The sequence below is a fragment of the Mesoplodon mirus genome (assembly GCF_964341445.2).
Source record: "Mesoplodon mirus genome assembly, chromosome: 6".
NCBI classification, from domain to species: Eukaryota; Metazoa; Chordata; class Mammalia; order Artiodactyla; family Ziphiidae; genus Mesoplodon; species Mesoplodon mirus.
The window spans coordinates 98239435-98264557 of NC_138982.1; the positions used below are offsets into that span (position 1 = coordinate 98239435).

General features: G+C 39.9%; 2 protein-coding genes across 6 annotated transcripts in view; both read left to right on the top strand.

The window, feature by feature from the left end:
• The window catches only part of RPL24 (ribosomal protein L24), a gene marked incomplete at its 5' end in the record, with an annotated part of 144625 nt that extends 141529 nt beyond the window's left edge, over positions 1–3096 (top strand). For all 5 annotated transcript variants that reach the window (XM_082624945.1, XM_082624946.1, XM_082624943.1 and 2 more), the window contains 3 exons: positions 1728–1864; positions 2283–2346; positions 2977–3096. In XM_082624945.1, coding sequence (XP_082481071.1) covers positions 1728–1864; positions 2283–2346; positions 2977–3057 — 282 coding nt within the window. In that variant the 3' untranslated portion in view covers positions 3058–3096. The remainder of the gene's footprint in view (positions 1–1727; positions 1865–2282; positions 2347–2976) is intronic.
• Positions 3097–6791: 3695 nt separating this feature from the next.
• The window catches only part of ZBTB11 (zinc finger and BTB domain containing 11), a 30418-nt gene continuing 12086 nt past the window's right edge, over positions 6792–25123 (top strand). Inside the window, exons 1-5 of the mRNA XM_082624559.1 lie at positions 6792–7389; positions 13657–13892; positions 14733–14964; positions 23439–24280; positions 24478–24657. Coding sequence (XP_082480685.1) covers positions 7080–7389; positions 13657–13892; positions 14733–14964; positions 23439–24280; positions 24478–24657 — 1800 coding nt within the window. The 5' untranslated portion in view covers positions 6792–7079. The remainder of the gene's footprint in view (positions 7390–13656; positions 13893–14732; positions 14965–23438; positions 24281–24477; positions 24658–25123) is intronic.

Below are 25123 nucleotides of genomic sequence, written 5' to 3' on the forward strand. Positions count from 1 at the left end.
GTGGGGGGGGAGGAATTACAAATGTTGGTGGGGATGTGGAGAAATTGGAACCCTGTGCATTGCTGAATGAAGATGGTGCAGGCACTGTGGAAAGTGGTTTGGCAGTTTCAAAAAGTTAAAGAGAATTACCATCATATGATCTAACAATTCCATTTATAAGTCTACATACGCAAAAGAATTGTAAGCGGGGACTTAAACAGATTACTTGTACACTGATGTTCATAGTGCTGTTATTCACAATAGCCAAAAGGTGGAAACAACCAAATGTCCTATGAGTGGATGAATGGATAACAAAATGTGATAAAACATACAGTGAAATATTATTCAGCCTTAAAAAGCTGACAAGCTTGACATTATGCTAAGCGAAGTAAGCCAGACACAAGAAGACAAATATTGTATGATTCCACTTTTATGAGGTACCTAGTTGTGGACAAATTCATAAAGACAAAGTAGAGGTTACCAGGCAGGACTAGGGGGGAAGGTGGAATAGGGAGCTATTTAATGGGTGCAGAGTTCGTTTTGAATTATGGAAAAAGTTCTGGAGATGGAAGTTGGTGTTTGCACAATATTGCAAACATGCTTAATGCCACTGAATTACACACTTAAAAATGCTTTAAAATGGTCAACTTAATGTTACATATATTTTACCACAATAAGAAAAATATTTTTTAAATGGATTTGAGGTAAGAAAAATATAAACAGGTAATACTGGCATTTTCTACAATAAAATTTCACCTCTGTACAAAGTTTAAAGTATTGGTAAAACGAGCATTTTGGTTAACCACAAATGTGCCCTCTTTTTTCCATATGTCCTGTTTAAAAATTTTAAGATATTTTGCATATCCCTGCTTTAATAAATAGTTCATTTTATTTTTTCTTGGACTTAGAGATGCACACAAGATCTTTTTTCTCACAAGCACTGTAGCATAGGTTCCAGTATAGAATCTGCAGCAGATGTTTGAATTGTAGTGTCTTGATTCCCAGACATTCCCTAACATTTGGTGGCTTTCCTGTCTTAAATCATCTTCTAACTTGACTTTTTCTCCCAGTGTCAGTACTTGGAGTAAAAACAAAATAGAGTTGAGGTTTGATAATTTTTTTCTGAAAGCACATTCTTTATCATAAAGTCTTGTTAAGATCACTTTTAAAGTACTATTCAGTTAAATTCCTTAGAGTTTAACTTTCTGTCTTTCTAAATAAAGTAGTAAATAATGGCCAGGATTTGTAATAGATGGTTTAACCAAGCCATAATTGGAAAACTTATCTGTGTATTGCAGCATTTTATATATAGATACTTTAAAAATATATATTTATATGTATATTTCATTTCAAATAATTGCATGGATTATTTTTGGTTGATTTTTTTGCTGCACTGTTCAGCATGTGGAATCTCAGTTCCCCAACCAGGGATTGAACCTGGCAGTGAAAGCCCAGAGTCATAACGACTAGGCCACCAGGGAACTCCTTGGTTGAATATTTCTGTGGTCTGAATTGTGTTCCCCCCAAAATTCATATGTTGAAACTGAGCCTCCAAGGTGATGGTTAGGAGGTGGGACCTTTGGGAGGTGATACAGCCATGAGGGCAGAGCCCTCATGAATGGGATTAGTGCCCTTATAAAAAAAGGCCTGAGAGAGCTCATTTGCCCCCTTCTGACATGTGATATATTTCTTCCCGACATTCATGAAGCAAGGTTGCTAAGTGTGGTCCCCATCTTTTTGTTCTGTAGGAAGAAATTCAAAAGAAAAGAACCCGCCGTGCAGTCAAATTCCAGAGGGCCATAACTGGTGCATCTCTTGCTGATATAATGGCCAAGAGGAATCAGAAACCTGAAGTTAGGAAGGCTCAACGAGAACAAGCTATCAGGTGAGGAAGCTTTCATTATGAGCATTTCAGCTATTGGAATGGATTTTAGGTTATGTTTGGGTTTATAGGCACAGAAGTCTTAATCTCATGTTATTTTGTGTTGTGTTACTTGCATCTGTATAGGAATTGTCAAATTGTAAATACTCATGTTTAATAATACAGAAGTTTATACTATAGTCTAAATGATTTGTTGAAATTCTATATGCAATTATAAAGATACTGTACAATTTCTAAGAAATGTTAAGCTGACTTGGTGGATAATGACATTTGTTAATAAATCCTTCGGATTTATCATACAAATAATTGCAGGTGGGGAAGGAATATGTTAATTCTACTTTTCCCAAACACTAGCCTCTTGTTAATAAGCTATACCCTTAAGGAGTAAAGTGCTTTGCTTAAGTTATTTTTAACCCCACAGGGCTGCCAAGGAAGCAAAAAAGGCTAAGCAAGCATCTAAAAAGACAGCAATGGCTGCTGCAAAGGTAATTGTGGGATTGTCTTGGATTTCTCATTTAAAGCAACAGAAAGATTTATTTTTATTTCAAATTGTGGTAAATGAAAGTTTCAGTTTTTTAAGGAATTTAGTGCAAGGCTCTAATGGAAATGATGTCCATAATTGATTTCTGAGTGAGTGATTCCGGTCTCCAGAGAGGTCCCTTTGCTAAAGCCAAATGCATATGTTAGTGCTATATAGAAATGGGAAGGGGGAAAATAAAGGTGTTTTAAGTTTATTTTGAAATAATTCTAGATTTTCCGTAAAATTTTCTATAATTGTACAGAATTTACCCAGCTTTTATCAATGTTAATTTCAATAACCATAGTAAAAATTTCAAAACCAAAATATTAGCATTGGTCCTTTTTCTGTTCTTAGGATACAGTTCAGGATCCCACACTGCATCTAGTTGTGTCTCTTAACTCCTTCAATCTGATATCTTTGTCTTTCATTTATATTTCATATAAAGGTGGACTTTATAATATTAGGAACACAGATAATTAGGAAGGCAATCTAGGATACAAACAGAATCTGGGCATAAGAGAGCAGTGATTGGGGGAAAAAAACAAAACAAAACCCTACATGGAATAATGCCACATAACATGTTGTCTTTTTACAGGCTCCCACAAAGGCAGCACCTAAGCAAAAGATTGTGAAGCCTGTGAAAGTTTCTGCTCCCCGTGTTGGTGGAAAACGCTAAGTTGGCAGCTTGGATTTTTAAATAAAGATCTGACTATAACTAGATTGTGGTGGAATTTTTACTCCTAAATTGGGCATGTTCAGCCTACACAGTAATAGCTAAACGACACAGTTAGGAATTTAAGAGCAAGGTGGGTTTGTTTTAATAGATTATTTATTTATTTATGGCTGCATTGAGTCTTCGTTGCTGTGTGTGGGCTTTCTCTAGTTGCAGTGAGCAGGGGCTACTCTAAGTTGTGGGGCATGGGCTCTAGGCACGCGGGCTTCAGTAGTTGTGGTGTGTGGGCTCAGTAGTTGTGGTGTGTGGGCTTAGTTGCTCCGTGGCATGTGAGATCTTCCTGGACCAGGGATCAAACCTGTGTCCCCTGCACTGGCAGGTGGATTCTTAACCACTGTGCCACCAGGGAAGTCCAAGAGCTACGTATTTTTTAAAGAGTTCAATTCTTGGGAATAGTGCCTCCTAATGTAAGCCTCTTGGAGAGATGTTAAGCAAGATAATGTAAATAAAATAAGATCTATACGGTTAAATGCAAGCTTTGCTCAGCTGAGGCTATAAGGGCACGGTACAGCCTGCATTGTCTAAAATTTTTGTTACATAGCTACAAGTACTAGGATGTTGCATAGATTTTAGCCAGGTTGATTGCTAAAAGATGCATTTTTCTGTCTGCAGAAAGTAAGCCTTCTTAATGAGTTATTTTCTTGTTAAATTACCCTTCTCCATAATAGACACATTTATTTCATATTGGGGATGCCTTTTGGTTCACCAGTATCTCACCTTTTAACCATTAGCTTATAGCTGAGTTAAAACTACTTAGAACTATCACCTGTATAATCTGCTCTTGCTTCCAGAAAATAAGCTTAAATGAAGAGTACAATTTCTTTTACATAAATGTGGTAAAGAGAGTAGTAATTGTAATTGTTGTTAAGAATAGGCTTGCGGGGCTTCCCTGGTGGTTTAGTGGTTGAGAATCTGCCTGCCAATGCAGGGGACACGGCTTTGAGCCCCGGTCTGGGAAGATTCCACATGCCGTGGAGCAACTGGGCCTGTGAGCCACAATTACTGAGCCTGCACGTCTGGAGCCTGTGCTCCGCAACAAGAGGCCGCGATAGTGAGAGGCCCGTGCACCGCGATGAAGAGTGGCCCCCACTTGCTACAACTAGAGAAAGCCCTCGCACAGAAACAAAGACCCAACACAGCCATAAATAAATAAATAAATAAAAATTTTAAAAAATAGGCTTGCAATTTTTCAAAAAGTAGATGATCTTACGTACCACACTGTGCTAAGTTGCAAGGAAACGATGAACAAGGTACATCCTCTTCAGAAACATGCTTTTTATACATAGGAATAGTATGTGAAGGTAAAACACATCAACACTGCCCCTCACCTCCATTCTATCCAGGGTGATGGAATTAATGATTATTTCTGGTGTTTGTTAAATTCAGGCATTGGTCTAGGTGTTGGGGATAAAACAGTCTCTTTGGAGGACTTGAAAGCTGAAAAGATGTGTAAAGTAAATATACAAGGTAAGCTGGTTGGCTGGCTTTTGCTTAGTAAGATTTTGTTTGGAAAAAACCCTTTTTATTGTAATTTTTAAAAAATAAATGAAGAAAAAGGTCATGCAGCTGTGAACAGAGAAAGCTTAAAAGCCAGTCAAAATACCCAACATGAATGCAGAGCTACATGTTCTTACTTTTGAACACAATAAAATGTCCCCTTAAAAGCACTGCTTTTTTTCATCTAAATACCTTAAAATGGAACTGCCCATTCTGATTACCTTTGAGTCCTGAACAGCTTGCAGCTCAGGACAGTATAAACACTAAATACTTGTTCTCACAGGACAGCGAGTTTAGCTTTTCTCAGGAAGACCGCTGGACCACGTGTAAAACATTTTAGTAAAACATTTCTCTGTATTGGCCCAAAGGCACAGAAGAGAATCCTAAGTTTTAGTGGGCTTCTCAGTGCTTTCACGGGGTGTGTTTTGATAGAAACTGATTTGGATGTGTAGGGATTTTGATTAATTTAGCTTCCCTCAGCCATGTCCACAACTTGTTTACTTAAAATCTTAATCTACTTACATTAAATTGAGGGGTTTTTTTTGGTGTTAGTTTTCTTTAAAGGTTTATTTTTAATTTTTATTTTTTGGCTGCATCGGGTCTTAGTTGTGGCACGTGGGGATCTTTTGTTGCAGCACGTGGGCTCTTAGTTGTGGTGGTGGGTTTTCTCTAATCTAGTTATGGTGCAGGGACTCTAGTTTGGGCAGGCAGGCTCTAGCTGAGGTGGGCAAGCTCAGTAGTTGTGGCACGCAGGCTTAGTTGCCTGGCGGCATGTGGGATCTTAGTTCCCTGACAAGGTCGAATCCGCATCCCCTGCGTTGCAAAGCGGATTCTTACCACTGGACCGCCAGGAAAGTCCCACATTAAATTTAGTTTTAAAGGAAGTCTATTTCACAGCAGAACTGGTGGTGCTGGCCCAGCACATATACATCCCTTGGAGGGTGGATTTGGAAATCCATTCTGGGTGCCCCACCCCTTAGGAGCAGGGGTGTGTCTCCATCTTCTAATTCCTCCCTCACCCAGCTGTAGTCTGTGGAATGAGTGGCCCTAAGGCCTGGTAGTTCTATCTTTCCTCCGGGCCTGGGAGCTCATGTACCTACAGCTAGGATTTTCAACTGCCTCAACCGGGCCGTTTGGAAATTCCTGCAATCCCCACCCCCAAGTGCTGAGGGACTGAGTGCATCCGCTTTTTTTGTTGTTGTTTTAATTATTTCATTTATTTAGGTTGCGCTGGGTCTTAGTTGCGGTTCGTGGGCTCCTCTGTTGTGGCAGGCAAACTCTTAGTTTGCATGTGGGATCTAGTTCCCTGGCCAGGGATAGAACCCGGATCCCTTGCATTGGAAGTACGGATTCTTAACCACTGCACCACTAGGGAAGTCCCGCATCCTGCTTTTTGAGCCCACTGTTTTCACCATCTGTCCTCACCTATCTCCAAAGGGTCACTACCTCACTCGGTGACTGCAGACTCTAGGCTGGGAGAGGAGAGGGTTGGCCCAGAGTTTTCAGGCTCCAATAAAGCACCGCGCAGTCTGAGCCGCCTCGGCCTTAAGTGCATTCAGTATATGTTGGGTGTAAAATGGAGAATTTTTTCCCCTAAGTTTATGTAAAAATATATGCAAATAAAGCTGTAAGAAAACACTGCTAGCTGCTCTTCCTCACTCCTTGCTAACATGACTACCTTCATAGGTAAAAAATCGTCAATACATAACCTGATCATTCCAGAAAAATGACTATTCCATGGGTAGTAAGGAACCAGCAGTTACTTAGAAATTACATTAACTCCTATCACGGAGGGATTTAGATTTTATAACACTTAACTGGAAGCTACATTTCCATGTGAAAGGGCTTTCTTTGGTCTTACATCCAGTGGCTAATATTATACTAGGGGCCTCAAAATCTGGCGCTTTTATGTTGGGTGTCTCAAAACGTAGGCGGGGTCAAAAAGACTCCTTTACACCTTGGGGTATCTCCGACGGGATTAACAACTGCCCACCACCGCCTCCTACACGTGCTCAGATCCTGGGAAAGGGAAAACAAAAAGGGAAACTGCCAGGACTTAAGATGTCTGCTCAAAACCACTTCGATTTCCCAGGAAGGGCCTACCCGCTTCCAAAATGTCCGTCCGCAGTCCTAACGTCACTTGGTCGGCTAGATCAAGCCAGAAAGCCATTGCGCTCCAATCAGGGCTTAGCCCCCTCACCCACTGCCCTTGATTTGCGTCACTTCCGGTGGTGCAGCAGCCATTTTGTCAGTCGCCAGCGGATCCCGCGCGCTGGAGAAGTGCAGTTCCTCTTGGTTACCAACTCGTCCGCTCTCCCTCCGCGGTGCGGGCGCCCTCGAAGAGCACTCACCACAGACACAGCCAGGCCTCCCTACAGTGCCGCTACTGCTGTTGCATCCGCCCGAAACTAGTGCGCTGTCTTCTTCCCTTGCCACTGACAGGCGCCCTCGGGGAGCCGCCGTCAGCGATGTCAAGCGAGGAAAGCTACCAGGCCATCCTGCGCTACCTGACGAACGAGTGCGAGCCGTACGCGCCGGGCACCGAGGGTAATGTCAAGCGTAAAATCCGCAAGGCGGCCGCCTGCTACGTGGTGCGCGACGGAACGCTGTATTACCAGCGGCGGCAGCGGCACCGCAAGACCTTCGCCGAGCTGGAGGTGGTGCTGCAGCCCGAGCGGCGCCGGGGGCTTATCGAGGCTGCGCACCTGGGCCCGGGCGGCACTCACCACACCCAGCATCAGACCTGGCACGACTTGTCCAAGACGTACTGGTGGCGAGGTAAGACCTCACCCGCGGTAAGGGGGAGGGCGGCCGGCTTGCTCCCAGAAAAGGTCCGCAGCCGGAGGCGGGCCCCTCTGGGCACCCGCGAGTGTGAGGGTCCGGCACCCTCCTCCCGGTCGCCGCTCGCGGGCCCAGCCTAGCCCGTGCCCGGCGGCGGAGCAGCTGCCAGGCGGAGCCGAGAGGGTGGGGGACGCGAAAGGAGCCGCACTTCCCACAGGAAGGAGGCCGGGGAAGCTGGGGGCGGGCCCTGGCCCGGGGTGGGGCGAAGGGGGCTTCCCCGGGGCCCGGCCCAGCCGCGGGGAGGGGCCGGGACGCGCGGGGTGCGCTGGGCCCGCCTCCTTCGGCGGCGCGGGAGGCGGTGGCTTCTTCCCTTCGCGGACGCTTTTGGGCGGCCGTTGCAGGTGCTGTGTGTGGTGCGTTTTAAAATCCTGTTTGTGCGGATGGTTTGGGAGCGGCGCGGTCCGCCCAGAGCCCGGCCGCTTTCTGCAGTGCGTTCCGCTAGGGTGTTGGCCAGCGGGTTTGAGCTTGTGCTGATCCGCTTGCCGGGGTTCCTCTTTGTGCTACTGCGGCGTGAATAAGAAATCATACAGTTGTGTGCAGAAATGATTTCGAGTGGCTGTGGAAACAGTCATTTGAGGCTAGTTTTTAGGACAAGAATTTTAATAGCAGGTACTCTCAATTCTGGGTATTTTAATATTCTTCCGTTTGCTGTAGTGAAGAGCGATTTGGACACTGTGAGGCACTATGTATGCCCAGAAAAGATGCGGTTTCTGGGATTGTTATGGTCCGGGAGCGTGGCTCTAAAGTTTGACTCCTTGGGAACCAGGTTAGGGAAGGAGAGAAAGGTCCTTCGGGTGTTTTTTTTTTTTTTTTATACCGTCCTCACTCTCCAAAAAGTTGATGAATATTCAAACCGTTCGGTTATAATTAGTAAAAGTTTGCAGGCCTATAGAAGAGGTTTCGTCAGGAACGATTCCGTATGCTTCTGCAGAAATTAATTTATGGAACTTAATCTGTGAGTAAGGAAGTTAGACTACTGAATATGAACTTTTCTGGATAGGTCTTTTTGCTTCTTAAATAATTCTTTCGTGTTTTCAAAAACAGTCCAGCTCTCAATATTCTTCTTTTTTTTTTTTTTTTTTTTTTTTTTGGTACGCGGGCCTCTCACTGTTGTGGCCTCTCCCGTTGCGGAGCACAGGCTCCAGACGCGCAGGCTCAGCGGCCATGGCTCACGGGCCCAGTCGCTCCGCGGCATGTGGGATCTTCCCGGACCGGGGCATGAACCCGTGTCCCCTGCATCAGCAGGCGGACTCTCAACCACTGCGCCACCAGGGAAGCCCTCTATATTCTTCTTAAAAGCTTTTCCTTATTTTATATTTTAAACCAATATCTGACTTAAATTCCTATAGCGACATGACTGAAGGGTAAATACGGAGTAGTTGCTGCATTTTGTTAGGATTGATTTGGTCAGACATAGTTTTGTTGAACAAATGTCTCAGGTTTAATATTTTATGACATGTTAAAATGATAATTATAGCTAAATATAATACGAATCAAGCTTTTACATGCAGGCGTAGTGCTGAGCACTTAATTTTACATAGTATTTAATCCTCATCCAGCCTTGTAAGATGGCAACATTTATGTCTCTGTTTTACAGATGGGAAAACTAAAAGCACCAGGAGCTGACCTTTGGGATTTCAAACTTTTCTTATCCACTGTTATATGGTGCTAAATGGGCTTAGTGTTCAGAATTTTCTTTCCCTAAATTGAGTATCTGTGAGTGATATCTAATCCAGTATTTTGTTTGTTTGATTTTTGTTTTAGTGTGCAGTGTCTTAAAAGACAAAAAAACAAAAACAAAAACCTGAGACTGTGTTGATGTTTATTTTTTTTAATGAGAGATACATTTGTGGATAAGTAGACTTTTGAAGTCCTTAAATGTCCAGAACAGCTGTTCTCTAAGTTTGGTACTAAACCCCTGAACAGGGAGGCCGTGAGATCCTTTCAGAGGATCCCCGAAGTCAAAATTATATTCATAATAATACTAAGGCATTATTTGCCTTTTCACTTATTGTATCACAAGTATACAATGGAGTTTTCCAGAGGCTACATGACATGTGATAATATGGCAATAGATTGAATGCATATATGATAATCTGTCTTCTGTTAAACCATACATTAAAAAGACTTGCAAAAATGTAAAGTAACGCACTTTTCTCACTAATTTTTTTATGTTTTGGTAAATAGTATTTTTCGTATAAATGCTATTTTTGTTAATATGTAATGGGTTTATGATACTATTTTATATCATTATTTTTATTATTTTAATATTTTTTCATTTAAAATGAGAATTCATAGTCAGTAAGCATCAGAGAAGTTTGCCCTCGATTATTAGCTATTCATTTTGATGTTTATTACATTAACACTTTGCTCGTTTTACTTGTTTGTTATAGGCCTATTAAAATTTTCAACACTGGGGACTTCCCTGGTGGTTCAGTGGTTAAGACTCCACGCTTCCACAACAAGGGGCATGGGTTCGATCCCTGGTTGGGGAACCAAGATCCCGCATGCTGCTCGGGACTGCCAAAAGGAAGAGAAAAAAAAAAATTAACAACGCTGCATAGACAGAAAAATAAACATTCTTGGACCTGGAACTGATAGCTGATAAAACATTTTTAACTATCAGTTTTTAATGTGTCATACACTACAAATGGACCCTTTTTACAATAAACATACTCCAAAGCCCTGTAGATGTTTATCTGGGAACTAATAAGATCTAATCAGCGTAGATGCCAAGAAAAAAATGATTCCAAGGTCAGGGATAGTTTACTGGGATTTATTATTTATGCTGCTTTTTCTAGAATGTTGCCATCATAAGCACTGCCATTATATTCTGGTAATAAAGTAAGTTTGTAGCAACTTCACTTGTTTGAGCACAGTGAAAAACTGGCTCCGTGCCTAAAGTTGACATATAGCAAATTTATTTCAGAACGTAAAATGTTAATAGATAGTCTCACCCTCTCAACCCCTTATTTTATCCTGTATTGTAGTTATATGCTGGAGTTTCAAAATAAATGACTCTCTCCCCTGCCTCAGTCAAATGCTGACTTATGGGGATCTACAATTAATGCAAAATGTGAAGAGAAAATTAAATTAGTAGGAAAAACGATTAAACTAGGAAAATTATGTAGTAGGTTAAATTAGCTACCTGCAGAGGTTCCTACCGTAAGAACTGATTTGTTTTATGGGGATACATTGATGCTGCCGTTATCTAATCTAGAAGAGGAGGACGTAATTTCTGAAAACCCAGCAAGAACTGGGTCTATGTTAATACAGCTATAACTGACCACTTTGTAACCTCTTTGAAGAAAAAAACAAAACAAAAAAATCTGAATGACTAATATGCGTGGAGAAATAGAAATAGGAGCCACTATTCTCTGGGCCTCATCACTGATAGGGAGGGAGGGAGTTTCTTGAACAGCTAACAGGAGCAAATTGTTCAATTTGGCCGATCTCTAGAGTAGGGGTTCTCAACCCTGGACAGTTTTGCCTCCCAGGGAACATCTGACTATGTCTGGAGACAATATTGGTTGTCATAACTGGTGGTGGTGTTTGAGGGGCTGCTCTTGACATCTGGTTAGGTAAAGGTCAGGAATGCTCCTAAACATTCCACAGTGCACAGGACAGGACAGCCTACCCACCCCTCCCTGCCCCACAACAAGAATCATCTGGCTCAAAATGTCGACACTGCTGAGGTTGGGAAACTGCTGCTCTAGAGTGAGAATCTGTTCCTCAAGTTGTTTTATCAGAGGTTGTTTACCCACTAAGTCTATGCTCAGTAAAGAACCTCCTAATGCTAATTTGGTATTTTATGTGGACTTTTTTTGGGGGGGGGCTGCATTGGGTCTTCATTGCTGCGTGTGCGCTTTCTCTAGTTGCGGCGAGCAGGGGCTTCTTTTGGTTGCAGTGCTCAGGCTTCTCATTGTGGTAGCCTCTCTTGTTGCGGAGCACAGGCTCTAGGCGTGCAGGCTTCAGTAGTTGTGGCACGTGGGCTCAGTAGTTGTAGCACGTGGGTTTAGTTGCTCCACAGCATGTGGGATCTTCCTGGACCAGGCCCCTGAACCTGTGTCCCTTGCATTGGCAGGTGGATTCTTAACCACTGCGCCACCAGGGCACGTCCCTACGTGGACGTTTTTATGGAAGTTGACCATTGAGCATCATTTAACGCTTATGTAGTAGTTACCTTGTCTCAGACACTGTTCAAAGTGATTTATAAATATTAACATTTTATCGTTATAACACACTGTGGAGGTAAGTGCTGTTATCCCCATTTTGGCACAGAGAGGTTAGGTGACTTGGACATGGTCACAAAGCTAGTCAGTGGATTCAAATTTTCCTGCATAAAGTAATTTCTACCCCTTGTGGTAATTACCCACTCTTAAAATAGTAAGTTAACTATGTTTATACATTTATGTCTTTTCAGTGATTAATTTGAGTCAGATTCTTTCAGCTTAATCAGCTCTGGGCAAGCTAAAGAGGTCAGGTTCCTGAATCTGTAAAGCTAGATTTAAGATGGATCCCATCAAAACACTAACGCTAGAGTTAAAGGACTTCTAAAATATGATAGGATGATTTTTTCAGACAGTTGATCGACTGTCATACATTAATATCTTTTTTCTATAAATTTACTTATTTTATTTATTTTTATTTTTGGCTGCGTTGGGTCTTCATTGCTGTGCGCTGGCTTTCTCTAGTTGCAGCGAGCGGGGGCTACTCTTCGTTGCAGTGCATGGGCTTCTCATTGCAGTGGCTTCTCTTGTTGTGGAGCAAGGGCTCTAGGCACATGGGCTTCAGTAGTTGCGGCACGCGGGCTCAGTAGTTGTGGCTCACAGGCTTAGTTGCTCCGCGGCATGTGGGATCTTCCCGGACCAGGGCTTGAACCCGTGTCCCCTGCATTGGCAGGCAGATTCTTAACCACTGCACCACCAGGGAAGTTCCGAGAATATAATTTTCCGAATTTATTAGTCCAGTGTGTACTTCTTTTAGTAAGTATGGGATATAATACAATTTGATAAATATTGCTTAAATACTATTTGAAGGTTGAAGTGCAAGTAACTTGGTATAATTTATCATCTTGAAGCTTTTCAGGAATTTTCTGTATACCTCTGTATCATTTTAGCTAATTAACAGCGTTTTCATTTGCATTTTACTTGGGGATTGTTGGGGAAGAAGTTTCTGTCACAGGGATGGATAAATGTGTTCCTGGGTAAGTAGCATAGTATCCTGAAAGTCACATGACTTCTGGAGGCCCACTTATGCAGTTTACTAGATGTGACTTTGGACAGGTTACCTCTTAGGGCTTCATTCTCCTTGTCTGTAGAATGGGAATTAATTGGTCCTCCCTTACAAGTATGATGGAGAGGGGGGAGTGTGTGTAAAGTGTTCCTCCCTGCTTCCTACCCCATCCCAACATGTTGAGTTGAAAGTTGAAATTCAAAATAGGGTTTTATGAATGGCTTGTGTATAATCAACTTTTGATAGATTGTGTATACTGTTATTTAATAAAACTCTAAAAGCTCATAGCTTTCAAAGACAAGAGATATATTTTACACTCATTACAAGTTTTGGTTGTGGTCCTTTTCAGGTTGCAGATTGGCTCCACCTGTTTTTTTCATCTACATTTCAAGGTAGAAGACAGTATCCATCTGGAACATGCTGCTCTTTGACAGAGGGGACATAAGTCAGGGAACCGATGGGAAACATTGCTTCTTAAAGCTTCTAGTGACACATGGCATCCATCATATTCATTCATATTCCATTGACCAAAACTAATTGCATGGTGAAGCCTGATGTTAGTAGGGTGGAGAGTTATTAACGTGAACCACATTATTATATTACTGTTTATGAAAGTCAAAAACAGTTACATATTGGCAATTTCATATAGTTCCTATTGCATGAGTGAGTTGAAACTCACATGGAGATGGATGGTGCTACATAATCGTACAGTGAGTAAATGAATAAGAGTGAACAACAAAACAGTCTACCTCGGCGTGGAGACAAATTGTCATTATAACATATCTTTGAAAAAACTGTATCTTAAATTCTAAATAATTCACTCTACATACTTTATGGGCATGTGTGTGTCTGTATACATGCACTTGAATATACATTAGTATACACAGATTAAATAATGAACAGTATAATCTGCGGTTTTCACATGAGAGCAGTATTAAATTTAACTAGTTAATTTTTGTTTCATTGTAGGTATATTAAAGCAAGTCAAAGATTACATTAAACAGTGTAGCAAATGCCAGGAGAAACTAGATCGATCCCGTCCTATATCAGATACTTCAGAAATGTTGGAAGAATTGGGACTAGACCTTGAATCTGGAGAAGAAAGTAATGAATCAGAGGATGACCTGAGCAACTTTACTTCGCCTCCAACTACAGCTTCCAAGCCTGCAAAAAAGAAGCCAGTATCCAAACATGAACTTGTATTTGTAAGTGGAACCTTCCATTCAGCTTAACATTTGTAACTAGTGTGTTAGTATTTATAGTCTTAACTGAATTTTTTCTTAAACCACTAAAACTGCTTCCCTTTTGGCACTGTCACTGTCATGTTGTTATATGCCCTAAAAGTTTGCTAATACTGCCTCTTCCTTAATTATAAGTATTCCTGTTGTTTCTTCTCATCAGAATGTAACTTGTTGATTTGTTGTTAATTACTCCTCCTCTCTTCTTCTTCTTTTTTTTTTTTTTTTTTTTTTTGTGGTACGTGGGCCTCTCACTGTCGCGGCCTCTCCCGTTGCGGAGCGCAGGCTCAGTGGCCATGGCTCATGGGCCTAGCCGCTCCGTGGCATGTGGGATCCTCCCGGACTGGGACACGAACCCGTGTCCCCTGCATTGGCAGGCAGAATCTCAACCACTGCACCACCAGGGAAGCCCCCTCTCTTCTTTTTAGTAGTATATTGGTACAGGTAGACAGAATACATTTCTGGAAGCAGTCTCTGGGTCATGCAGCAAGGTAAAATTAAGCTGACTAGGTCTTTGCTTTTTGCCTGCATTAGTTTCTTATATCATCAAATAAATTTCTGACTAATAAGAGGAGGCAGCAAGAAGTGAGATGCAGATTTTCATTGGGTCAAGTAGAATGAACATAGCAGAAGATAGTGAGAACAACGTATCTTTTTATTTAAATACATACGTAATAAAGAATATCAGGTTATTCATATTAGTGGAATCTTTTACAAGGGAATAATGTGTCTTGTTTTAAATTCTGTTAAGGGTAAAAATACAGATAATATGTAATGCAACTCTTGGTCTCAAACTTATTTTGATAGGTTGACACCAAAGGAGTGGTGAAACGTTCTTCTCCAAAACATTGTCAGGCTGTCTTAAAACAGCTGAACGAACAGAGACTCTCTAACCAGTTCTGTGATGTTACTTTGTTAATTGAAGGAGAAGAGTACAAAGCTCATAAATCTGTTCTGTCAGCTAATAGCGAATATTTTCGAGATCTTTTTATTGAGAAAGGAGCTGTTTCCAGTCATGAGGCAGTGGTGGATCTTTCTGGTAAGAATTTTCTGATATTCTTGTTTTTGTTAATAAGTATATACTGGAAGAGGGGTGTGTATATCTTACAAACTCAGGTTTTATGCTCAAGTGGGAGAAGCCCACTTACAGAAACAGACTAAGCTGAACTGTAAGGTCCTTCCTTTCAGTAGGGTTTCCAAGATAGAGTTATGAAAAGGCTGTCATTTCCTATCACTACCCATTAGGGGAGACGATTGTAGCAGTAGTAGAATTTCTGGGATTTACACTGTTAAAAACAGTTTGAGAGAAATCCATAACTGCACCAGTGTTATTACACTACGTGAATATATTACTTTAAAATTGACTTCCTGAACCTTATGTTGTGCAACATGAAGTTGTAGAGCACTTCTGTGGGTCTGTTGGTTTTCATTTTTTAAGATTAATAATCGTCATTGATTAAATTCAGTACTCAAATTGTCGATATAGAATAATCAGAATTCCAGGTGTGGTTTTTTTGTTTCTTTGCGGCTGCTGCTGCTGTTGTTATTATTGTAAATGAATAATTTGACTTTCTTTTGGCCTCACTAGAATTTATGTATTGGCTTAGGAGTCAACAAATGAAAATTTAGGAAGCATTAAAATAGGTAACCTTATTTATACATTTCCTCATAATATTAATTTGCTATAACTCTTGAATTACTGACACCACTGTGTGAAATGTCATTTCCCCTTTCTTAAACAAAAAAATGACTTTATCCAGATATATAAATACTTACCTAGTTAACCACTGATCCTTTTCTACCTTATACTGTTAAAACTCATCTTCTCTGGAAAGACAAATTCATATATTTTTCCTTAACAGTAGCTATATGTTTAACTACTAAAAAATATTTCTCAAGCATCCATTGTGTGCAAGGAACTGGCCCGGGGTATGGGGATACAGTGGTGAACAAAAACTTTTACAGAGCATAGAGTTGCATTACATTCTAGATTCGTGATATTTACTTTGGTGACTCAGAGGAGAAAATACATCTTATTCTGGGCCATCTGAATAATAAAATCTATCACAAGTGTAGTCTTGATGTGTTAGCTTTGGAATTTTTTCCTTATCTTTCATGCATCTGAAGCAGAAAGAAGAGTGTGTTGCTCTTTTCCAGTTTCTCAGCAGCTTATAATAGCAAATGAAATGTCTGCCCCAAAATAATTGCAGCACAGCATTCTATTATTCCAACAAAATATCTCATTTATTCTTCATTCCATATGCTTATTTTTATATATTCAGCAAATATGGTGTAAACCAATAGCAGGTGAAGTAGACATTGTTAAAAGTTTTGTTTGATGTTTAAATATTTAGTAGATAGACTAATTGTAAAATATGTGTAATGTATAAAAAAATGATAAAATGTACATCTGTTTTCTAATTACCTACTTGAATGGTTGTTGAATTCATCAGTGTTTTCCTTTATGTTGTTTATGCTTTAAAAACAAATTGTTCCCTACTCAGTCGTAAAGATATTTTCATATACTGCCTTATAGTTTTTCTTTCATATTTAACTTTTAATCTATTTGGAATTTTTTTTTTTGATGGTGTGAGATAGGTGTTTGATTTCATTTTTTCCCATTTTGTTTCAGAACCATTTAGTGAAAACTCCCTTCTCTTCCTACCCATCGGCCATGCAAATTCTCTTAAAAAACACATTTTCACATGTTTGGTACTGATTATAGGCTTTTGTCCAGTCTGTTGGTTGTCTCTTCCCACACTATTATTGCTTGGTCTTAATGACCTTAGCTTTATAATAAGGAAAGTCTCCCACCTTAATTATTCAGGTGGGTCTTAGTTATTCATAACTCTTTGCTGTTCCATATAAACTATTAAAGCAGCTTGTCTGCTTCCACAAAAAGAAGAAAAATGTATTTTGTTAGGGATTACATCGAATTAATAAAGTTTTAGAGGTTTTTCCATAGAAGTCTCACACATCTTTTGTTAGATTATTCTAAGGTAGTTTATACTTTTTGATACTATTATAATTTTTTTCTTAAAATTATATTATTTCTGATTTATTTTTGGTAACTGTTGATTCTGTGTACAGTAGTACTGTATATAGAATCAACAAAGTAGTACTGTATATAGAGTACTGTATATAGTAGTACTGTATATAGAATCAACAAAGAATCTATAGATAAATGTCTAAATGACTACGAGTCATTCAGACATTTATCTATACTCTTTGAAATTTTCCATATAAAACAAATATTCAGTATATTCTTATATTACCTGCTAATAGTAATGTTTTTTTTCCTACCTTTCCAGTCCTTATATTTTGAACTTTTTTCTTCTCACTTTACAGTGCTGTTTAGGACTTCAAAAAAAACCCCAGCAGTTAAATAGAGGTAGTGATAGAGGGTTCACTTATTCCCATGGTAAAGAAAGACATTTTTTCTTTTTTAACCATGAAGTATATTATTTGGTGAATGTTTTAAATAGATAACCCTTTACCCCCTTTAACATTAAGGAAATTCCCTCTGAAATAGGTGTGGACTTACCACGTACTTTTTCTGTATCCGTTGAGACCATCTTTATTTTTTTCATTCTGTTAATGTGGGAAATTACATTAGTTTACTAATGTTAACTCAATTTTCATTCCTGAGATAAATCCAGTTTAGTCATAATATATCATCTTTTGTACAAACTGCTGTGTTTGGTTTAGAATGCTAATATTGTTAGACTGTTTCCAAGTGTATTCATGAGTAATTTTCCTTTTTCACACTGTTTCTGTCATGTTTTGATATCAGAGTTGGTTTAGTCTTATAGATTGTGTATTCCCTCCAATTTTTTACATGCACTGAAGTAGTTACTATGAGATTAGAATTATTTGTTTCTTGAATATTTGGTAGAATGATGGCTAAAATTGACTGGACTTTTGGGGGGTGATTTTTAGCTACTAATTCGACAAGTTTAATGGTTAGGGAATTACTCTGTAGGTTTTCTATTTCATCTTGAGTAATTTATAGAAAGTTTTGCCATAATATGTCTATTTCATCTAAATTTTCAAGTTTCTTGGCACAATTTTTTTTTTTTTTTTGGTCGGTGCCACGCGGCCTGCGGGATCTTAGTTCCCCGACCACGGACTGAACCTGGACCCTCGGCAGTGAAAGCGCAGAGTCCTAACCACTGGACTGCCAAGGAATTCCAGCACAAAATTTTTAATATTCTCTTCTAAATGCCTCCAGTGACTGTAGATTTGTCTCTTTCATTCCTTGTGCCTTCTCTCTCATTTCTGAATTTTTTTTACCAGAGGTTTACTGACTTTTTTAAAAAAAGAAGTCGGCAGACTATAGCTTGTAGGCCAAATCTGGCCCACTGCCTGCTTTTGTAAATAAAGTTTTATTGGGAGACAGCCACACCCATGTATTTACATATTGTCTGTGGCTGCTTTTGCACTTACAAGGGCAGAACTGAATAGTTGCTACATAAACTAATGACCCACAAAACCTAAAATATTTGCTTATCTTGCTCTTTACAGAAAAACTTTCCTAAGCCCTATGCCAAAGCATAACTTTTTAAATGTTAAAAACCTAACTTTTGGGGCTTCCCTGGTGGCGCAGTGATTGAGAGTCTGCCTGCCGATGCAGGGGACATGGGTTCGTGCCCCGGTCCGGGAGGATCCCACGTGCCGCGGAGTGGCTGGGCCCATGAGCCATGGCCACTGAGCCTGTGCGTCCGGAGCCTGTGCGTCCGGAGCCTGTGCCTTGCGGTGGGAGAGGCCACAGCAGTGAGAGGCCCACGTACCACAAAAAAAAAACCCTAACTTTTATGCAAATACTATAGTACAAGGTTTTATATGATTAATTTAGGAAACCAGTAAGATGTTAAAACTGCTTCTAATAGAATTCTGAAGAAAAGAATTGTATATATTGTCTTTCAACCAGAGGAATGAATTTGCTCAAAATGAATTTGCTAATAGATTGGTTAATACCCTATAGAGAAATGAACTGTAAGTTTTGGAATTATCTTTCCTACCCTGATAGAAAAGACTTCTTAATCTTTCACATTTCATTTGCATTTGCAATTACTTTTCTGTAAGTTAATTTTTAGAGTTGTAAAATAATCTAGTCAATAGCAGTCAATCAGTGTGCCTGCTCAACACTACTTTTTAAAATTTAATTAATTAATTAATTTATTTATTTATTTTGGCTGCGTTGGGTCTGTTGCTGCGCGTGGGCTTTCTCTAGTTGCAGCGAGCCCGGGCTACTCTTCGTTGCAGTGCACGGGCTTCTTATTGCAGTGGCTTCTCGTTGTGGAGCACGGGCTCTAGGCACGCAGGCTTCAGTAGCTGTGGCACGCGGGCTCAGTAGTTGTGGCACATGGGCTCTAGAGCACAGGCTCAGTAGTTGTGGCACACGGGCTTAGTTGCTCCACGGCATTTGGGATTTTCCCGGACCAGGGCTTGAACCCGTGTCCCCTGCATTGGCAGGCGGGTTCTTAACCACGGTGCCACCAGGGAAGTCCCTCAACACTACTCTTAAAGAACACCTGACTACAAGGATATATTATACAGCACAGAAAGTATAGCCAATATTTTATAGTAACTATAAATGGAGTATAACCTTTAAAAATTGTGGAACACTATGTTGTATACCTGAAAGTTATATAATACTATACGTACACTGTACCTCGATAAACAAAAACCCAATATTTTTTCCTGATAACCAAATTTTTCATTATTGAAGTAGAGTTGGTTTACAATATTGTGTTAATTTCTGCTGTACAGCAAAGTGATTCAGTTATACATATATATACATTGTTTCTTAATCTTTTCCATTATGGTTTATTACTGGATATTGAATATAGTACCCTGTGCTATGCAGTAGGACCTTGCTGTTATCCATTCTATATATAATAGTTTGCATCTGCTAACCCCAAACTCCCACTCCATCCCTCCGCCACTCCCCTCCGTGTTGGCAACTACAAGTCTGTTCTCTATGTCTGTGAGTCTTTCTGTTCCGTAGACAAGTTCATTTGTGTCATATTTTAGATTCCACATAAAACTGATATCATGTGGTATTGTCTTTCTCTGTTTGACTTACTTCACTTAGTATGATAATCTCTGGGTCCATCCATGTTGCTGCAAATGGCATTATTTCATTCTTTTTTATGGCTGAGTAATATTCCATATTCCATAGTATATATGTACCACATCTTTATGTATTCATCTGTCAGTGAACATTTAGATTGTTTCCATGTCTTGGCTATTGTAAATAGTGCTGCTGTGATCATAGGGGTGCATGTATCTTTTTGAATTATAGTTTTGTCTGGATGTATGCCCAGGAGTGGGATTGCTGGGTCATATGGCAACTCTATTTTTAGTTTTTTGAGGAACCTCCATACTATTTTCCATAGTGGCTGGACCAATTTACATTCTCACCAACAGTGTAGGAGGGTTCCCTTTTCTCCACACCCTCTTCAGCATTTGTTATTTGTAGACTTTTTGGTGGTGGGCGGGGGGTGGCACTGCACGGCTTGCAGGATCCTAGTTCCCTGACCAGGAATCGAACCAGTGGTCCTCAGCAGTGAAAGCACAGAGTCATAACCACTGGACCGCTGGGGAATTCCCATTTTTAAACTTTTTAATGATGGCCATTCTGACCAGTGTGAGGTGGTACCTCATTGTAGTTTTAATTTTCACTTCTCTAATAATTAGCAATGATGAGCATCCTTTCTTTTTTTAAAATATTTATTTATTTATTTATTTGGCTGTGCCAGGTCTTAGTTGCAGCATGCAGGATTTTTAGTTGCACCATGCAAACTTTTAGTTGCAGCATGTGGAATCTAGTTGCCCAACCAGGACTCAAACCCAGGCCCTCTGCATTGGGAGTGTGGAGTTCCAGCTACTGGACCACCAGGGAAGTCCCTTGAGCATTTTTTCATAAACCTATTGGCCATCGTTGTGTCTTCTTTGCAGAAATGTCTATTTAGTTCTTCTGCCCATTTTTTGATTGGGTTGTTTGCTTTTGTTGTTGTTGAATTGTATGAGCTGTTTGTATATTTTGGAGATTAAGCACTTGTCGGTCACATCTCTTGCAAATATTTTCTCCCATTCCATAGATTGTCTTTTCATTTTGTTTATGGTTTGCTTTGCTATGCAAAAGCTTGTAAGGTTAAGTCTCATTTGTTTATTTTTGCTTTTATGTCTATTGCCTTGGGAGACTGACCTAAGAAAACATTGGTACAATTTATGTCAGAGTATATTTGGCCTATGTTCTTCTCTATGAATTTTGGGGTGTCATGTCTTTTTTTTTTTTTTTAATAAATTTATTTATTTATTTTTGGCTGCATTGAGTCTTCGTTGCTACGTGTGGGCTTTCTCGAGTTGTGGCGAGCTGAGGCTACCCTTCGTTGTGGTGTGCGGGCTTCTCATTGCAGTGGCTTCTCTTGTTGTGGATCACAGGTTCTAGGCACGCGGGCTTCAGTAGTTGTGGCACGCAGGCTCAAATAGTTGTGGCTCGCAGGTTCTAGAGTGCAGGCTCGGTAGTTGTGGCTCATGGGCTTAGTTGCTCCGCAACATGTGGCATCTTCCCGGACCAGGGATCAAACCCGTGTTCCCTGCATTGGCAGGCGGATTCTTAACCACTGTGCCACAAGGAAAGTCCCGCCCCTTTTATTTTGATTCAAATGTTTTCCTGAGTGTGTGTATGTGTACATAAAAAGGCTAGGAATAAAAACAAAATACCAAAATTATCTTGGGGCAGTAGGATTATGAGTGATTTTTTTTGTCTTCTTATTTTCTTTTGTGTTTTATAGCATTCTACAGTAAACATTTGACTTGTATCTTTGGGAAAAAATGGTTTTTGATATTTAAAGTTACTTGGAGCAGTGTTATTCCTTTCATGGAAAATTTTTCTTATGACTTCAACTTAGAAATTAAAAAGGTACTAGGTTAAAGACCAAAATACATTATTTTGTTGGTATCTGTTGTTGTTTTTTTAAGAAATATTCTTTCTTACCTCAACCTTATTTAACCCGGTTTCATAATTTGTAGCAGTATTAATATGACTTTAGCCTGCTTGATTATCAGCTTTCCTAGGAATGGCTGAATTAGCTATGATGGTCATGTTGATGTGTAGTCTCCCCACCTTTAAACCTGAATCCTAATAGATCTCACAGTTTAAGGTTTCCCTGTATGCTTGTTACTTGTTTATCCACTATTTGCCTATGTAAAAGGACCACATTTTATGTATCTTGAGTCAAAACTGAAAAACACAGCAAACATGAGTTTTTTGGTTTTCAGGGTTTTCTGGCCATGCTGCATGTCTTGCGGGATCTTAGTTCCCTCACTGGGGATTGAACCCGTTCCCCCTGCAGCAGAAGCGCAGAGTCCTAACCACTGAGCCAGCAGGGAATTCCCAAACATGAGTTTTTAAAAGGTTGCCTTGGCTCCCTGTATTTTAATAAAAGATCTCTTAAGATAAATTATTATATGAGAAAAGCAAGGCACAGAAAAGTATGTGTAGTATAACACCTACTATAAGAAGGAGGCATAAGAGTATTTATTTGACTGTGTAAAGACTCTAAAAATCTGTACAAATTCTTAATCATTCTGGTTATGGAGATGGAGTTGGACTTATCACTGTGTAATCTTCTGATTTTTGAATCATGTGAATTTTAAAAATGGGTTTCGAAAGTGAAGTACTGAGAACTTAGAAATAAACTGATCTTATTTTCTCACATAAAATGAGAACCTAATATCTCATGTGTATAGTAATCGTCTTGCTCCTTAGAACAAAGATAAGCAAACTATAACCCAAAGGCCGCCAGTCCTCCTTCCCCTCCCTTTTTCTGAATAAAGTTGTATTGCACCACAGCCATGCCCATTTGTATACATATTATAATATATGGCTTCTCTTTCCAGCTACAATGGCAGAATTAAGTAGTTGCAACAGACACTTTATGGCCTGCAATCTTTATTATCTAATTCTATACAGAAGAATTTTGCTGACCCTCTGCTGTAGACCTTGTTTTAAAGTTTTTAATACTAGAACCCTCTGTTCACAATCAAATTTTTATATGGACTTCTATTATTAAAATATACAGCTATACTTACTGCAGTGAGGTTAGGGGACAGGTTGGTTGAACCCTGCCTACTCACCTGCCTCCCTCTCTTTTTTTACCCTCCATTCTCCAGCAGATGATTCTTGAGGGGAATTTGAGGAACCCCCGGGGTTCTAAGGAGTACAGTTTGAAAATGACTGCCTTACAACAACTCTTTGAGGCAGTAAGTGTGATATTATTTTCTATTTTAGGTATTGAGAGACTCGGCTCATAGAAGTTAGTTAGTCAAGGCTTAATAAGCAACCAACTCAAAACAAATCCAGGATATTTAATTGCAGAATAAATGGTCATATTTGCCTTTATATTCTATTTTATATTGTCATAATCATACAGTAATTGTTTCTACAAGGTGTTTTAGTGGTGATTTGACTTTTTTGTCTTTCATCTTTCTTGTTTCGCATAGGCTTTTGTAAGGCAAGCTTCCTTCCTTTACTGGAATTTGCCTATACTTCTGTGCTAAGTTTTGACTTCTGTAGCATGGCTGATGTAGCCATCTTGGCTCGTCATCTTTTCATGTCAGAAGTTTTAGAAATCTGTGAAAGTGTACATAAACTAATGGAAGAGAAGCAGCTAACAGTATATAAGAAGGGTGAGGTACAAACAGTTACATCTACACAGGACTTGCCAGAACAAAATGGAGGTACAGCACCTCCTGTGGCTAACAACGAGGGAACTACAACAACTGTATCCACTGAACTTGGGGATTGTGAAATTGTACTGCTGGTGAATGGAGAATTGCCAGAGCAGAATGGAGAGCTAGGACAACAGCCTGAGCCCCAGGTTTCTTCACAGACCGAAGCTGCTCTGTCACCTGTAGGCTGTGTAACTGATTCCCATCCTGAAATGGAGTCTGTTGATTTAGTAACAAAAAACAGCCAGACAGAACTAGAAACTTTAAACAGCAGAGAAGATGGCACAGTCTCTGATACTCATCCTAAGCTTTCAAAAGAGAATGTAATCAGTAGCTCTCCAGAAAACAGTAATATGGGAAATGATACAGCAACAGAGTATATCTGTGCTGAAGATATTTCAGAGCATAGGCAGAACCTTGGCCAGTCTTTAAAAGATGAGGAAAATCTAGTTGAACCGACAGCACAGACAGACCATAGTCCCGATGATGATGATACATACAGAAGCAGGCTTCGGCAGCGTTCTGTTAACGAAGGAGGATATATCCGACTACACAAAGGAATGGAGAAGAAGCTGCAGAAACGGAAAGCCATTCCCAAGTCAGCAGTTCAACAGGTATGATGAAAAAAGAGTTTACCTTTGTAGTTTTAGCTTTAAGTTGAAAGCATTCTGCAGTTAAACTTATGGTGATAATTATCTTGGGGGGAAGGGGAGTGGATGCAGGAAAGCAATTTAATGTTTTAAATACCAATATTAAGATAATGTGAATTTGAGATAATTTATTTAGATTGTGTTTTCTGTTCTTTAATTAGGTGGCTCAGAAATTAGTTCAAAGAGGAAAAAAGATGAAACAACCAAAAAGGGATGCTAAAGAGAATACCGAAGAAGAAGCATCCCATAAATGTGGGGAATGTGGAATGGTTTTTCAGAGACGATATGCTCTTATAAAGCACATACTGAAACATGAAAGAGCTAGAGATTACAAGTGTCCAGTAAGTATCTGGAAAGCTAATTATAGATGGCTATAACTTCATTATAAATAGAATCCAATTTACTGCTTCATTATTATCCTGCCATTTGTGTGCTCTCTTCTCTCTGTCTCCCTTATATTGCCGTAAGAGTTATCTTCTGATTTGTACATGTCATGTTCTTGCCAAAAAATGTTTACCTCTTCTGCTTCTTGATACCCTAGTAAGACAAAAGTAAAACGATCTTTTTAAAAAGCTCATAGAAAGACAAAAAGAACAGGAGACCTTAGCAACCAAATTCTGGATTCTGATAAATAGATGGAGTGTTTTTTGTTTGTTTGTTGGCTGCACTGTGCGGCATGCGGTATCTTAGTTCCCCGACCAGGGATAGAACCCGTACCCCCCTGCAGTGGAAGCACAGGGTCTTAGCCACTGGACTGCCAGGGAAGTCCCTAGATAGAGTCATTGATTCAGCAGATTTGAAAGGGCT